Source organism: Salmo salar, chromosome 06 (assembly GCF_965601325.2).
Source record: "Salmo salar chromosome 06, fSalSal1, whole genome shotgun sequence".
NCBI lineage: Eukaryota > Metazoa > Chordata > Actinopteri > Salmoniformes > Salmonidae > Salmo > Salmo salar.
In genome coordinates this window covers 72,713,902-72,731,291 of record NC_138296.1, presented here as the reverse complement: position 1 = coordinate 72,731,291, position 17,390 = coordinate 72,713,902, and the positions used below count along the sequence as shown (strand labels likewise).

The 17,390-nt window shown below is 43.6% G+C and overlaps 2 protein-coding genes across 2 annotated transcripts; one reads left to right on the top strand and one right to left on the bottom strand.

The window, feature by feature from the left end:
* Positions 1–862: 862 nt before the first annotated feature.
* Positions 863–15,410, bottom strand: parp1 (poly (ADP-ribose) polymerase 1). Its single transcript, XM_014205691.3, has 21 exons — positions 15,167–15,410; positions 13,506–13,668; positions 13,249–13,364; positions 12,799–13,013; positions 10,468–10,561; positions 10,201–10,317; positions 9,867–10,043; positions 9,181–9,337; positions 8,753–8,893; positions 8,367–8,606; positions 8,021–8,222; positions 7,618–7,813; positions 7,305–7,433; positions 6,985–7,191; positions 6,398–6,526; positions 6,202–6,300; positions 5,698–5,850; positions 4,418–4,545; positions 4,260–4,321; positions 4,025–4,139; positions 863–1,854 (listed from the first exon to the last, which is right to left on the bottom strand). Exons 1-21 carry the CDS (start codon positions 15,287–15,289, stop codon positions 1,773–1,775), a joined length of 3,045 nt encoding a protein of 1,014 aa, XP_014061166.2. The 5' UTR covers positions 15,290–15,410; the 3' UTR covers positions 863–1,772.
* adorb1a (adenosine receptor B1a) lies at positions 11,359–12,792 on the top strand. The gene has a single exon (XM_045720934.2). The coding sequence runs from the start codon at positions 11,472–11,474 to the stop codon at positions 12,561–12,563; it is 1,092 nt and encodes a 363-aa protein (XP_045576890.1). The 5' UTR covers positions 11,359–11,471; the 3' UTR covers positions 12,564–12,792.
* Positions 15,411–17,390: the final 1,980 nt, after the last annotated feature.

The following is a 17,390-nucleotide window of genomic DNA, read 5'->3' as shown; positions in this document are numbered from 1 at the left end:
AACAAAACCCTGTACTCAAACATTTACATCAAAAGGTGCAAAGTTCTGGTCAAAGACAAAACATGCACATCAAAATATATATTTTTAAATCAAATAACATGGAAAACCACTTTTTGTGCAGTATTAATTTTCTATCCTTACAAATCACTTAATGTAATACATTACTGTATTGTACATTGGCTGGTCATCTAGGTTTGTACCTGTAGTCTTTCCATCAATGAAAAAAAACCTACGCAAAAACAGTAATTGAGCAATGAAATAGTTTGTGATGTAGCTCAGTTGGTAGAGCATGGTGCTTGCAATGCTAAGGTTGTGGGTTTGATTCCAAGGGGGGGACCAGTATGAAAAAGTATGACATTATGCATCCACTACTGTAAGTTGCTCTGGATAAGAGTATCTACTAAAATGGAAAAGGAATGAACAGACCATTTCAGTTCTCACATAGAAATAAGTTGCATTTGCAAAGTATTTCAAGACACTTGAAAATATAAAGCAAGTATTTTTATATTCCACAATTATCGGATTAACTGTTTTGTACAGATAATTATCAGACTCAAGTTACAAATGCACAAAAGTAGTGCACTGGGGCTTTACTAGTCCTTTATTAGCAGCAGAGCAACTAGCAGAAGAACCCCCCCTTTGTAACTCAGGGCTCAGAAGACACACCCAAATGAGGTAAGTGGGCCAACTGGGGTTGTTTTATGACAAATTAGTTCCCAACATGAATTCTCCAGACATCATAAAGCAAGTAATGACAAGAATGCCTGCCATGTGATGGGTTGGCTCTGCACAAGGGAAACACAATATTTGTTAATTTAGAGAATGGAAATACAGGAGTTCAAAGTTGCCATTTGTAAGAAGGTAAGATCAACAAAATGCTTTATTCTGATTGGTGGGAAGAAAATACAGTGGATAGAACAAAACCAACAGCCTCTTACCACTCCAAGTCAAACATGTATTTATAGAATACGTAGACTAAACGCTGTCAGCACACACCTATTTTTTACAGGATCAACCTTGACAAAGAGATTGAGACTGAAAAAAAGAAAGCATATTATACAGGTCAAACTTAATATTGACTCCTTACAAACAGTCTACAAAGTATTTATCTTAACAGTTCTATTACTAGTAAGTTCTAGTAAAGTGTCATCCATGGTTTGTATGTGTTCACAGGGAGTGGAGATTTACCAACTAATACCTTTTGGCTGGAATGGAGTGGGTGAAGAGAAATGACTCATTGGGAAACATCTCATTATGCCTGTTGAAACCCTTGAAACTGACCATAGATGCTAAATTGCAGTTTTAAGAATAATATATAAAATAAAAAAGAGCATTGCTTTTACCTCAAATACTACCTTGGACTATGGGTATACAAATTTTTTTTTTTTTTTAAAGTAACAGACCAGTGTTGGTTATATTATCGCTTTTCTTGTCTTGCAATGACAATCTCTTTTCACAGGTGCCTTAATTCAGCCATTCTGATTGCTGAACTCACGATCCACAGTCTTAATAACCAATACCAACCAAGTATAGTCAAACCGGTACTAAGGTGCGTAAAACAAGGCCAAATACATCTATCCTATTTAAGGCTATCCGCTATTGCAATAAGCCATGTGTATAGTGGCCAAGACTTTAAACTACAAAATGAAAACAGAACACAGTATTAGGTTGGGAAGGTTCAAAATGTATCTTGTTGTGGGGTGGGGGCTGGAAGCGGTGGGTGGTCGGCTGGATCCTTCTGGAGAGCTGGTGGTGGTCAACTACAACCCCATTCACCACATGGACATCTGGTAGTTGAACTTGATCTTCAGCAGGTACTTCAGGTTCACCTGTGCCACATCATACACAATGTATCTGGAGGAGGCAATGTTAAGCGAAATAGGAACTAGGGAACAGTGTGGGGGCATGGCATATTATTCGATGCAAGTTACATTCCTAAAACAGAAATACAACAAAAGGTTGTAAACTCGCCTTGATACAGGACAAATATCTCTCAATCTCGTACATGTGTAATAACAATGTAGTAGACATTAGAGGTCGACCGATTGATTTTTCAACGCCGATACCGATTACTGGAGGACCACAAAAAAAGCCGATACCGATTAAATCGGCCGCTTTTTATTTTATTTATTTGTAATAATGACAATTACAACAATACTGAATGAACACTTATTTTAACTTAATATAATACATCAATAAAATCAATTTAGCCTCAAATAATGAAACATGTTCAATTTGGTTTAAATAATGCAAAAACAAAGTGTTGGAGAAGAAAATAAAAGTGCAATATGTGCCATGTAAGAAAGCTAACGTTTAAGGTCCTTGCTCAGAACATGAGAACATATGAAAGCTGGTGGTTCCTTTTAACATGAGTCTTCAATATTCCCAGGTAAGAAGTTTTAGGTTGTAGATATTATAGAAATTATAGGACTATTTCTCTCTATACGATTTGTATCTCATATACCTTTGACTAATGGATGTTCTTATAGACACTTTAGTATTGCCAGTGTAACAGTAAAGCTTCCGTCCCTCTCCTCGCTCCTACCTGGGCTCGAACCAGGAACACATCAACAACAGCCACCCTCGAAGCAGCGTTACCCATGCAGAGCAAGGGGAACAACTACTCCAAGTCTCAGAGCGAGTGACGTTTGAAACGCTATTAGCGCACACACGCTAACTAGCTAGCCATTTCACATCGGTTACACCAGCCTAATCTTGGGAGTTGATAGGCTTGAATTCATAAACAGCGCAATGCTTGAAGCACTGCGAAGCGCTACTGGCAAAACGCACGAAAGTGCTGTTTGAATGAATGCTTATGAGCCTGCTGGTGCCTACCACCGCTCAGTCAGACTGCTCTATCAAATCATAGACTTAATTATAATATAACAAACGCACAGAAATACGAGCCTTAGGTCATTAAAATGGCCAAATCCGGAAACTATCATCTCGAAAACAAAACGTTTTTTTTCTTTCAGTGAAATACGGAACCATTCCGTATTTTATCTAACATAAGTCTAAATATTCCTGTGACATTGCACAACCTTCAATGTTATGTCCTAATTATGTAAAATTCTGGCAAATTAGTTCGCAACGAGCCCAAACTGTTGCATATACCCTGAAGAGAAGTGACACAATTTCACCTGGTTAATATTGCCTGCTAACCTGGATTTCTTTTAGCTAAATATGCAGGATTAAAAATATATACTTGTGTATTGATTTTAAGAAAGACATTGATGTTTATGGTTAGGTACACGTTGGTGCATTGACAGTCCTTTTTTGCGAATGCTCGTCGCATCAATTATATGCAACGCAGGACAGGCTAGATAAACTAGTAATATCATCAACCATGTGTAGTTAACTAGTGATTATGATTGATTGATTGTTTTTTATAAGATAAGTTTAATGCTAGCTAGCAACTTAGCTTGGCTTCTTACTGCATTCGCGTAACAGGCAGGCTCCTCGTGGAGTGCAATGTAAAGCAGGTGGTTAGAGCGTTGGACTAGTTAACCGGAAGGTTGCAAGATTGAATCCCCGAGCTGACAAGGTAAAAATGTCGTTCTGCCCCTGAACAAGGCAGTTAACACACCGTTCTTAGGCCGTCATTGAAAATAAGAATGTGTTCTTAACTGACTTGCCTAGTTAAATAAAGGTGTAAAAAAAAAAAAAAAAAAAAAAGTACATTTGTATTTTTTTAAATAAGTAATTTTTATTTATTTTTTATATATTTTATGTTTTTTTTGTTGTTTTTTTTTAAGATCGGCAAATCGTTGTCCCAAAATACCGATTGTTATGAAAACTTGAAATCGGCCCCAATTAAATCGGCCATTCCGATTAATTGGTCGACCTCTAGTAGATTTTTGTAAGTCGCTCTGGATAAGAGCGTCTGCTAAATGACTAAAATGTAAATGTAGAGATGGTTTTAAATTCTATTGACAAGGCAGTGGACAAACCCACTTCGATGAAAATGGGCAAAAGTATAAGACTCAGAAAACAGGCAGAGGCCCTCAGAGGGAGCAAAGGATACTCGTTGTACAGCAGACTCGTGTCGTCGATGTTGGTGTTGGTTCCTTTTCCCAGAGGCACTTGCACCCCGTCTAAAGTGACAGTGGCACTAGGATCTGGGGCATTTCGACCCAACCCTAACAGGGAGAGAAGGAAGACAATAATGAGTTTAGTTACAGTAATATAAATGTGTCTAAATATTGCATGATTGTATACAGCCTTTTCAACTATTTAAAAATGATCTAAAATCGCCTTACCTTTCACGCTGTGTTTACCCTTGGGTAGTTTTGTGATGTGCGAGGCCTTCTTCAGTTCATGCCTGTACAAAAAAATAAACAAATATCAACAACGATACTTGGCATTGCAGAGAATATGGAATATTAAAAGGATTCTATGAACCTGAGCCGTCACTCACATGTTTCCGAGGGCGACCTCTCCCAGTAGAAGTAGGCCAGTTGGGTCGGACTGGGAGGTGTGGCAGTAGTTGGCCGACTTGGACACCATGTCGGCAAAGTACACACCTTTGCCAAACATGTAACCCGTCTGGAATGTATCAAGACAACATCATGAGCATTTTTCAAATGTCACAACGTAGTAAAGCTGAATTTGAACCGGAGCTGTTGCCATATAATGATAAATATGGACTGCATACAAGACCATGTCACCAGGTACTAAAAATAATCCCACGTTGATCAGCTATATATACACTGCTCAAAACAATAAAGGGAACACTTAAACAACACAATGTAACTCCAAGTCAATCACACTTCTGTGAAATCAAACGGTCCACTTAGGAAGCAACACTGATTGACAATACATTTCACATGCTGTTGTGCAAATGGAATAGACAACAGGTGGAAATTATAGGCAATTAGCAAGACACCCCCAATAAAGGAGTGGTTCTGCAGGTGGGGACCACAGACCACTTCTCAGTTCCTATGCTTCCTGGCTGATGTTTTGGTCACTTTTGAATGCTGGCGGTGCTTTCACTCTAGTGGTAGCATGAGACGGAGTCTACAACCCACACAAGTGGCTCAGGTAGTGCAGCTCGTCCAGGATGGCACATCAATGCGAGCTGTGGCAAGAAGGTTTGCTGTGTCTGTCAGCGTAGTGTCCAGAGCATGGAGGCGCTACCAGGAGACAGGCCAGTACATCAGGAGACGTGGAGGAGGCCGTAGGGGGGCAACAACCCAGCAGCAGGACCGCTACCCCCGCCTTTGTGCAAGGAGGAGCAGGAGAAGCACTGCCAGAGCCCTGCAAAATGACCTCCAGCAGGCCACAAATGTGCATGTGTCTGCTCAAACGGTCAGAAACAGACTCCATGAGGGTGGTATGAGGGCCCGACGTCCACAGGTGGGGGTTGTGCTTACAGCCCAACACCGTGCAGGACGTTTGGCATTTGCCAGAGAACACCAAGATTGGCAAATTCGCCACACCTCCATGGGTTGATAAATTGGATTTCCATTGATTATTTTTGTGTGATTTTGTTGTCAGCACATTCAACTATGTAAAGAAAAAAGTATTTAATAACATTATTTCTTTCATTCAGATCTAGGATGTGTTATTTTAGTGTTCCCTTTATTTTTTTGAGCAGTATATATATATATATATATATATATTTTTTTTTTTTAAAGAGGAACTTCCGCTATGCATCCCAAGCATTAGCTGGCGCTGTAGTGTGAGGTGGACACTCACCACGGGGGCTTCAGGAGGGGCGATACGCAGACCCTGAGAAAGGATACCAGCGTAGTTGGTGGCACGAGAACCGTGCCACAGAAGCTGTCGATTGGGCAGATCCTGGAATGGGCGGTACTTCTGGTACTCTCCCTCCCTTACGATCTTGAAGATCTGAGAGGGCGGAAGCGAGACGCCACAGAAGTTTTATTAGTCGTATGTAAGGGATACACATGGTATACACCATCCATAGAAAAGCTTACTTGAAGGTTCCTTCTCAACAATGCAACAGTATGAAATAATAACATTTAAAAATAGGAACAGAGTAAATCGCTCAGTAGAATAGAATAGACATTTTATCACAGGTATAATACAGGAAGGCACAACTTATAGTCCAATATTCATGTGTTTTGGGGAAGGGGATATTAGGGGCAAGTGTTTAAATTATAAGGTATTTAGCAGTCATAGTAAGAGTCTGGTAGAAGCAGTTGTGATGCGTGTGTGAGCTTCTCAGGAAAATCTTACCTCCTCAACTTCCAGTGTGTAGGTGTTGTGTGTAGCAGCGTGTGTGTTCTTGACATACTGCAGAATGATCTCTGCCTCCTTTGTGGTCTTGTCAACAACCTGCAAGGTGGATGACAAACAGAACACATTCATAGTTTATAACTTTTAGAGCACTATATCCACAAAAGCATTGAAAAACCACCAGGCCCTACCGTACCTCAATCTTGGTTTTGAGTTTCTCATAGTTGATGTCGATAGGGTCCTTCTTGTTATCCTCAGCCCCTCCTTTCAGCAGACTGTAGGCCACTTCAATATCCAGCAGGTTGTCCAACATCTGGACCTTAGCCTGGACCGTAGTGGGACGGTAGTGGGACACAAAGGGTTAAAAACATCTACCATCACTTACTGAAGAGTTTAGAAATAAACTCATCTAGACTCCTTTGGTTCAAGTACCTCAGGATAATTGACTGACTGTGTACGCTTAGAGCTGGAGGTCTGACAAATATATTACTAAATTCTCCATTCCAGTTCTCTAGGTTGGGGAGAGAGCCATTAAGACCAGACAAATCTGGCCTTAATAACCAGGTACTCTTAAAATCTCCACCCGACACAGTCACAAGATGACTGGCCACCCCTCAGAGCCTTCCTTTCTAGGGAGTTTTTCCTAGGCACCGTGCTTCTACATCTGCCATGCTCGCTCTCTAGGGCTTTAGGCTCAGTTTCTGTAAAAGCACTTTGTGACAACTGCTAATAAATACATTTGATTGAGAGGATGAGCGTGAGAGAGAACACAGGTGTCCTCACCTGAATGTAGTCAAGGTTTCTGAGCAGCGGTGGTTTCTTCATGCCAAAGTCGTGAGGTATGAGGGTGTAGAAGCGGTTGGACAGGTCCAGAATGTGGGACTCTGAGGAACTGTCCGATACAGCCTGCTGCACCTCACTGAGGAGGGCGTAGGCACTCTGGATCTGCCTCTTACTCAGCTTCCCCAGCGGCATCTTCTGGAGGTCAATCTGACAGGAAAGACAATGAAGAGAAATAAGAGGGGGGAATGGGGGTCACATTTGGACAAAAATACACATTGAGAAAAACCAACACACACACTGTCCACCAACTCAGTACCAACCTCAAACTCCACCATGGCCTTCTTCATGCTCTCCACATCAAAGATGGTCCTGATGAGTTCCTGGACAGGCTTGGCCAGCAGAGAGTTTGTGCCAGCACTGGCTGTCAGCCTCTTCACCGCCTCCTCATCCTGGTGGGGAAAACAACCAATCAGATATGGGACAGAGATAGGATGGGCCAATCAGGGTTAACCGGTGAAGGCCACAGTATACATTTCTCAATTAAAAGTAGGCCTGTCAAGTCAAATGCACAACAGGTTTCTTAAATATGAACACAAACGGTCCTGTGTGTGTGTCTGTGTGTTCTAGTTGTACCTGACCATAGTCGATCTCCAGAGGGTAGAACCTGTTGGGATACTTGGTGAAGTGGGAAGAGCCCCAGGCGTTGCCTGTCTTCTCTTCATACACACCCAGGAAGTTGTCCATGGCAGAGTTCTTATCATTGAACTTATCCAGCTTTTTTCCCCCGATGGTGGTGCCCACTCTGCCCCAGGAGCGGAACACCCAGTACCTGCACACAGAAGACAGAGAGGGAGAGGAAAGAGAATGGTGAGATGAGCTGGAATGGGGACAAGAAAGAGGTAAGGGAGAAGGAGGAAGAGAAATACAGGGAAAGCAAAGAGAGTAGCATGGGGGAGAGAGGAGTGGTGAATGGGGAGGATAAAGAGAGAGGAAGTGGCCCCCTTTCAGGACCCTTTTACCCGGAGGATAGACTAACCGTTTATGCACATCGTCCTCCAGCAGCTGCAGTTTGTAGTAGGAGTTGGTTCCCCTGACGATGTCCACCAGACCTAGCGTAGCACTGAAGATCTTGCCGTTCTGATCCAGGACATGAGCACTGTTCTCAAGACCCGAGTCTGGGTCCACTGCTGCCCCTCCTTTCACAGTCAGCTTCATCTTCTTACTGGCCTTGCTTACACCTGAAAAAGCAGAAATTAGATTGTTACAACTGTAAAAGTGGAATTGACCCAACTGCCATACGCTCTACCATAGCAACCTGTAAAAACGAAATACTCCACGATAACAGTCAATTAAGTTACTCAATGTTACTTCCGATGCCGTACCTTCCTCCTCCTTCACCCTCTTGGTGCTCTTGCCAGCCATGGCACCAGACCTGGAGGCCGCTGACTGAGCCTGGGTCTCTAGTTTGACCTCGGCCCCCCAGGGGGAGATGGCGTGCAGGGAGACCAGCTCCTGCAGGGCCTTGCCCGAGGACTTGATGTCAGTGAGGAAGTCCTCCGAGACCACGCGCACACCCACCTCCTCTGCCTCCTCCATCTTCTTACTCATCTTCTCTACCTCCTCTGTGAGAAAGAGAGCACACCAAAGATGTCAAACTAGGGAAAACAAAGAAATCCAACCTATCCTTCTGAAAATGTGTGTCATTTGTTACTGTAAGGGTGAGCAAAAGTTGAATCCAACAGCCCCCTCTGATTGATTGGCTACTAACTCTTGGTGCTGAGGCAGAGAGTAGCCTTATTGGCTGTGCCGGTGATCTTCCCGCCCAGCTCCTCCACGGCAGCCTTCAGCTCGTCCTTGTTCTGTCTCAGCTTGCCCACAGTCAGCAACTTCATCCCTGTCAGAGGCTTATCTACAGGGGAGGAGAGGGGAGAGGAACCGATATAGACAGAATTAGAATGACCATTCCAATACTATGAATGGGGCTGGTCATGTTCTAGCATCGCACTTAGGAACAAGAGAATATATTCACTGTAGAATAGAGAAGCACAAATATAGAGTGAAATCATTGTTCTTTTACTCTAAAAGAGGCATCTCCATTTCGGCCAGATTCTTCAGCACAATGAGAAGATATAATGACTCAAGTCATTCCAACAAGTTGGCCCACTACACCACATTCTCCTACTGGTTTCTGCTTACCTGCAGGGGCTCCCTCTGGGAGGGGTATACTGGGAGCACTGGAGGCACAGGGGACGGCTGCAGAGGAGGCTGGGGGAGGGGCGGGGGCCACCTTGGGGAACACCCGGTCCTGTCTCTTAAACTTGAACTTCTTGAGGAAGGGAAGCTCATGGAACTCCTGCAGGGGAAGAGATTAGAGGAGGAGATGTTAGCGTTTGACATTCACAAGAGCATAGTGAGTTATATCTGAGATCTTTGTCGAATTCATTAGGCACGACACAGAAGAAAATGGTCCAAAACAAGTAGGTACTATCTGAACTTGTCCAATAAGAAATGGCTTTTTCGTTTTCGGTTGCAAAACTTTTTGCTTAGTTTTCCCTAATGAACACAAACCAGATATATCAAATAAAATTTGATTTGTTACATGCACGAAATACAACAGGTGTAGGTAGACCTTACCGTGAAATGCTTACTTACAAGCCCTAACCAACAATGCAGTTAATAAAATATTTACTAAATAAACAATACCGAGGCTATATACAGGGGGTACCGGTACTGAGTCAATGTGCGGGGTACAGGTTAATCGAGGTAATATGTACATGTAGGTACAGGTAAAGTGACTATGCATAGATCATAAACAGCGAATAGCAGCAGCGTATATGAACTTCAAACTCTACAGACACTCTGAACCCAAAGAAGGGGGCTACCTTGGGGATGACCCAGTCCTTGCGGTTGGGCAGCTGGGTCTTGAACACACACTTGGTCCAGGCGGAGAGGTCTCCAGTGCAGTAGTAGGCGTCGCTCTTGAACACCAGCTGGCCCTGGCACTCCTCGCAGGGCTTCAGCGCGCCAAAGGCCATACAGTCTCCTAGGCTGTCCACCACCTGTCAATCAAACAACACACTATTTGACTGGCTGTTTGACCCATCACTCAGACACACAAACCACACACGTTTACACAGTTAAACGAGACAGACAGGAGAAATGGACTGATAGAGAGAAAGACAGCTACTGAGACAGATACATAGTGAGCCTCCTTACATTGGACTCTCCAGAGGGCACTTCTTGTCCGTTGGCGATGAGCAGCTCCTTCATGTCGTTGGTGGAACAGAACTGCCTGAGCTTGTCCTTGATTCCCCAGATCAGCTGGCTCTGCTCCTGTACACACACAACCACACAGACAGAGGTGGTTGGAAAACATATGGCCATATAGTTGCATACACACATAGAAAATGACATTATGTTACTAATTTGATCAAGTAAAGAAATATTAATGTTAAGGCATTTCCAAAATTTTGGGGAGTGAACCTTCATCTGCAACTCCACTTTCTTCTTCTCCTCCTCCTCATCCTTCTTCTTCTTCGATGCCCCTTCTCCATCTACCTCATCAGTCTTTCTCTTTCTGAGGGAAGAACATGGAAAATTCATAATTTGTTTACATTCTCTATGCAGGAACCAATTTATCTACCAAGTCAAACATTTACAAGCAACATTTCAAATCACACCATCCTGTAATTCATCCTTCAATAGAAAGTTTGGCCGTTGAAAACTTCCTGAAGGAACTTGACAGGCACAGACTTCCCCATTAACTTTGTAAATGAGGTCTGTTGGGAGCAGAGCCTTATCCAAGGTTAGTCAAACAAGCCTGACACCTTCATTAATCAGGGAGATTCATTAGTGTCCTGACACCCGGTGGAGATGCACATCACCCTGTCTCTGGAGATGATTCAAGTTACGACACGTCCCTGTGACTCTGTGGGTGATTAGGATGTCACCCTCTCCCCTCCCTCTGGTCACCCTCTCCCCTTCAGGAGGGAAATGAATCAGCTTCCCAGAGGCCTGTCCTGCCCCTTAAACACATTGTCCCATAGTGGTCACCACCTGACTCACAGGACAGGAAACGAACACCAAAAAACAACCACCTGTGATAAAATCTATAAAAACGACCCATCTCTGCCTTGTGCACACACTCAGCCTGTGTGTGGTCACAGCAGTAGCTGGGAGAGAGGTGGTACTTTGTAGAGATGGCAGCAGATCAATACTAATGCATTCCCTTTCTCACAAGTCCTCCTGACGAACACTGCTCTTCATTAGAGAGAGGGAGAGTCAGGCACAGAACAAGACGGACCTTCTTCGTTTTAAGCATCCTTATTCTGACTAGCTACCGTTTGGTAAGTAGCCTTTTCTTTACCAAAACTGCATTTTTATGTAGTAAATCAATAAGGAATCATTTAAATCAGAACCACTTTAAGACAATTTTCACAATGTTACAGTAAGCAAGTCTGACTTCCCTTTCTCTCAATTTCAGGAAAATGACAGAGATCATCACAGCATCACTGAATCTCTCAACCTCCCTTCTCTTCGACAACTCAACCTTCCCCCCATACCGTCAACCCCTCTGGACCTCCTCCTTCCTCTCTTCCACCCCTCCTCCCCCTGACCTGGTGGTGTCCCCCAACGTTGTGTACATGGTGGCTGAACTCATCATAGCAACCCTCTCCACCGTGGGTAACCTGCTGGTGTGTGCCGCCGTTGGCCTCAACAGGAAGCTACGTACTGTCACCAACTACTTCCTAGTGTCGCTGGCCGTAGCCGACATCTGCGTGGGTGCACTGGCCATCCCTTGCGCCATCCTCACTGGCGTTGGCGTGCCCCGCCACAACCTCTACCTGTGTCTGCTGATGCTAAGTGTGCTCATCATGCTAACCCAGAGCTCCATCTTCAGCCTGCTAGCTGTAGCTGTGGAGCGCTACGTGGCCATCTTCCTGCCCTTCCGCTACCACACGCTTATGACGCCACGCAACGCTATCCTAGTTATCCTGGTGACCTGGGTGCTGGCTTTCCTCATTGGCCTGGTGCCCCTCATGGGCTGGCACAAAACGCCGCCCGACTCGGGCTACTGCTTCTTTGTGTTCGTGGTGGACATGACCTATATGGTCTACTTCAACTTCTTTGCCTGCGTGCTGGCGCCCCTGGTGGTCATGTTCCTCATCTACGCCAAGATCTTCGTGACAGTCAAGCGGCAGGTACGGCGCATCGCAGCAGAACGCGGGGGCGGCGTGGGGGGTGCGGAGGGGCAGGCAGCCCAGGCGGCCAGCATGAAGAGGGAGATAAAGACGGCCACGTCGCTGTTCCTCGTCCTCTTCCTCTTCACTGCCTGCTGGATACCGCTGCACGTCATCAACTGCTTCCTGCTGCTCTGCCCCGGCTGCCCTGTGCCTCTGGAGCTCCTCCTCACCGCCATTATCCTATCACACGCCAACTCTGCCGTTAACCCCTTCCTGTACGCGTACAAGATGAAGACCTTCCGGAACACCTTTAAGGCCATCTTCCTCTGCTGTAGAGCTCTAGGGGACTGGGAGGAGGCGGCCGATGGCGGTGGGACCACCACCCACAGGACCTGACCGAAGACCCGTTGGTACCGTCTGACTCACCACTCCTTAATGTTCAACTGGTGAGGATTATGTACCATCTGGTGGTCGTTATGCCCAGAGAACTGTCTTTTACAATAAACAGAACTGCTAGAATATCAGGGCCACATCTCCCGACTAACGTTAATATACCACTATGTACATTCCAGTAAAGTTGAAGTTGTTGGACACCAGACTACTTTATTTGCTTCATTAGAGAAAGCCTCACCCTTTAGATTTGACGGCGGGCAGCCTTCTCTTCAGCTCCTCCTTGTCCTCCACCCTGAGCGTGTTAAAGCCTTTGAGCTGGGCGGCGCTGTACTCTGGTTTGAAGACCAGCTCCTCCCTGCGGCCCACAAAGCAGGCGGTATGGTACCAGCGGTCTATCAAACCCAGCTGGGGCTTCTCTGGGTCAACCGTCTTCTTAGATACACGGATCTGGTCCTGGAGCACAGAGGACAGGAGTTCTGGCTGTTATGATAGTGTATATTTGGGTTTATGTAGGATACCTATTCAAGTATTTATGGACATTGACAATCTATTCTAAAACATTCTATTTTTTTTTTACACTGAACAGATGTTGAGGAATAGCTGTACTGTAACTATTCATTTTACAGCCATGTGTATATCAGATCATCTCTATGTAAAAAATAAACAGATCTAAATAATGACTCCTCACCTTTTCAATTTTCTGCTCACACCCTTTACATGTGCTGCGGTTGGACTTGGCATACTCCACTGCAAAGTCATTCAGAGTCTTCTCTCCTTTGGCCCCACCCTTCACATCACCTTTTCCTGAGAGGGAAGCCAATGTGTTATTTGAAATCTGACCTCCAGTCAATGAGCATGACATTTTTTGGGGTACCATTTCGATGACATCAAAGGGGTACACAGATGACTCCACGCTGGGAGAAAAGCTAAAGGTTAAAGACTGACCTCCTGCAGCTCCCCCAGTCTCGATGGCCTTCTTGACCTTCTCCTGGTCCTCCCATCGCAGGTCAGAGAATCCAGCGATGTCTGCAGGAGACTGGGCAGACGCCCGCAGCCAGAAGCAGGAGAAGTGGTGCCAGTGGGGCACCTTACCATCAAACGTGGGCGACTGGGGAAAATAAAATAATGGGAGGGTCATGGTGGGTAAGGTAATCACACATCTGGTGGAATCACAACTACATTGTACATGTATATAGTCCAGGTTGTAGGCTCATATGACCCAGGGTGACAAAAACAACTTTAAAAAAACTGGTCACGAGCAGGCACACTTGCCATCTTATCTAGCAAGCTATGTCACTTATTTTACTTGTGAAGTGTAAGCATTGGTTCATGTGAAATTCTTGGTACAATTCACACAACTCTCAGAAATTGTATTGACTACAGGTACCTAAACGGTCATTATGACAAATGACTGCACTCAGCGCTGTTGCTGAAGTTTACCCTGAGCTAATTTGGAAATGGGTCAAGCTGACGTATGGTGCATTCAAAACTACTGAACTCGGAAAAAAACTTGGTCAAATCATGACGTCGGTGATCTTGTGGTCGGAAAGGCAGAGTTCTAGAAAGATGCCCTGAGTTCCCAGCTTGGCATTCCGAGTTGGACATTGGATGACAATTCAAAGCGATTTTCTACAGTAGGAGCACGTTTTTTTACCAGTTGTTATGAACGCGCTAAATTCAGAGATTTCCAAGTTCCGAATTGTTTTGAACGCGGCAGATGCTACCGGAGGTCCTTGAATTTAACTAATTAATTATTGGAAATCAAGGGCATAACGCTAGCTGAAGCATAGATTCGGTAAAGAGGTCAATGGAACGCGACCTAATGGTAATTTGCCATGGAAACGCGTTGGGAAAGATGCGGTTGGGGACAGACACGGAACTACTCAATGCCCCCAGCAAAATTAGCCGATTAGGCTGTTATTGATGTGTATTTTACACTGTTGAGGTAAAAAGTATAATTCTTGTACAGATGTTATTAACCCCAATACATGTTCATGGCATCGTCCCCAATCAACTGCAATACAGATAAAAACGAATTTGACTAGCACAACCGAGTTCTGTATGATAGTTATGTTACCAGTTTATACGAAGCGAAATGAGTTAGCATTTAGCGTTAGCAGTCAATTCTTCAAAACAAATAAAGGCAAAACTTCTGTTGTTGCGAAAACTGCCAATTATATCCTAATCAGATATTAGTAGCCACATTGCGGGCCTGTTATAATACAGAAATCACGACGGATTGTACGAATATCCACTTGGTTAGAACATATGTGTTTAACCTGCGACAATTATGCTTTCTTCTTCCCCACCGTCTGCATTCCATTTACTTCTATCACGTCTATACATGTCCGAGACGTCATCGAAAAAGATATGCGCTGCTGGTGCGAAGGAATCAAAGCCCGTTCTCATTTAAGCCTTCGGAAGCCATTTAAACGCGAATGAGTTCTATCAAGACAACACAAACATGCTGTATTCGTAAAGGAAATCCACAACATACCAATAATGGACTGTTTAGTGCAGAAACAACATAACCGTATAAGTGATTCTGAGATTGTCCACACTTACGCAGTTTTCTCGGAAATCACAAGGTGCTCTAGCTACGTTACCTGCACCATGATAGCCATCCGCAGCGAATCCTTTGCAATGTTTTCCTTGCATTTCTTGCACGAAGCACGTCCACTTTTGGCATATTCAGCTTTGTAAAGCTTGTCCTCTTGTGCATCTGCCATTTTTGTTGAGTTTAGACGCAAAATGAGATTGATTGAATGTAAATATAACTTGCTTGGCAGTAGCCACTACAATGTAGTTGCAGCCCGCGTGCAGAGTACCCGCGCAGATACGCAGACAAGAGCAATCGAGGAAGATTTTCTAAAAGACTTAGAAAGTCAAATACAGAGTACGATAACCAACGCTCAAAAAAACATTTTTATTTCAAACGAATAACATTTTATTAATAATAGTATTTGTAATTTTAGGTTTTATTTAAAGATCTATTTTTGGACTTATAAATTAAGAATATATATACCGATTGATTGTTGAAGAAAGCTAGCTAAAATCTTACTGGTTGAAGAATTGTTCAGATCAAAAGTGTTCAAAAAACATGAACAGATTGCTTTTTATAAATAATGTTTTGTTGTTGCATTTAACTCCTGGAAAGGCTGTAATCGAGGTCACTTCCTTAGAAGGTGACGTGATGTCAGAGGTCAGCATGTGGGAGAAATGGGAGTTCAGGATGATAGTTTCCGACTAGTAATTACCATGTGGAGGGCCGTTCAAGTGGATTTTTCCCAATCATATGTGGTAAATTCCCACTTCCCACTTGGTTACGAACGCAGCAGTACCCCACCAGAACCCAAAATATAAGCTTGTTTTACTCCAATGTTTGTTAACACTTTCTGGCCTCAAAACATGGTTAAAACTACAATTTGTATATAATGAATGGTCAGTCATTACAGCCACAGCTCTGTCTATGAATTTGAGAGTGGTTACATTTATCTAGGCCCAGCGCTCAGATTTTTACCATAACAGAGGTGGGGCAAGCTTTGCTATTGTTTGAATAAGGACTCTTGTTTGCTTGTACTGAATGGTGATGGCAGACAATAGAAACATAATTTGCCACTAGATGGCGCACCTCACCAATATCTCATCTGGATCATCAGAGGCAGCCACCAAAATACTGATCAAGTAAAGATTGTATAAGAAAGAAATCTGGTAATAATTGGAATGTCTGTGAATATCCTAAATTAGGCAGTGAAATATTTCTTAGCAAAATATTTATTGGCATAAATCAACAGTTGATAAACTATCAGAAACATATTATTACATTATATCAACACACACAACAAACATTGAAGTGTAAATCATAAAAACAATATAAAACACAGACTAGAATATTCACTATGAACAGGAACAAATAACATAAGAGCTATTATATAGCAGGCTGTTGCTTGTTGGTCATTGAGTAGCTCCAAAGGAAAGTGTTTCCCTTTTCATGAAAATTAAATTGATCTGGGCTCTTCAGGACATTGCTGACTGTGCTGAAATGGGGCAGAAACGGAACCTTTCTGTGCCCAGAAATGAACTACAATGCTGAATACCGCACCCTTCTCCCCGCCCTAAATCAGCCAGAAGGAATCAGGATCTGCAGAATGGGGAAACTGGCCACAATGTTTCTGCTGCAACTTGCTGAGGTACAAAGGACAAGTCTGTAGTAAAGATATTTTGGTTAGTATAAGCTGTGAGATATACCTCGTTGACCACACCTATTCACACTATTTTTGAAAAGATAGCAATGTGATTTTAGCCTTCTAAATGAGATAGCTAGCTAGTTAACTTTAGGCTCTGTGTTTTTAGCTTGCTAAATAAATAGCTACATAAATAGGTACGCTAGTCTATAAGCCACGTTATTACTGACTTGTGATCATTGCCCTTGCATACATGAAGTGCACATTTCGGCACTTGCTGTATGACTGATGAGGAAGTCCATATTGCAAATGTATGGTCCCTTACTAGACGTCCGCGAATGTTTGTAAAATCGGCGGGCGGTGCACCGGGGCCGGATCTTCCGGGAAGTCATCGAACGAAGTCTCTCAGACGTTCGGTTTCCGTTTAATAAATTTCAAATTTTGGTCATTTTTCACCTGTCCCGGAAAATAACAGCAGAGGGCGAATGGAGGGCGAATGGATCATATCATATTGCAAATGTAACAAACATCACCAATCACGACGTGGCCTTTTCTCCTAAACGGAAAAGACTTCGAAGACGAAACTTGGTGAGCATTGGTTTGGCATAATGGGCAGTTGGCCCCGAACAAGATGGAGTCGAGGCCT

Excerpts from the sequence above, each read along its gene's own strand:
- adorb1a (XM_045720934.2), top strand. The coding sequence starts at position 11,472 with ATGACAGAGATCATCACAGCATCACTGAATCTCTCAACCTCCCTTCTC.
- parp1 (XM_014205691.3), bottom strand. The coding sequence starts at position 15,289 with ATGGCAGATGCACAAGAGGACAAGCTTTACAAAGCTGAATATGCCAAA. Across the intron at positions 8,894-9,180 it reads CCCAGAGGGAGCCCCTGCAG|ATAAGCCTCTGACAGGGATG; the intron begins GTAAGCAGAAAC and ends CCTCCCCTGTAG. Across the intron at positions 4,322-4,417 it reads GAGGTCGCCCTCGGAAACAT|GCATGAACTGAAGAAGGCCT; the intron begins GTGAGTGACGGC and ends TTTTTTGTACAG.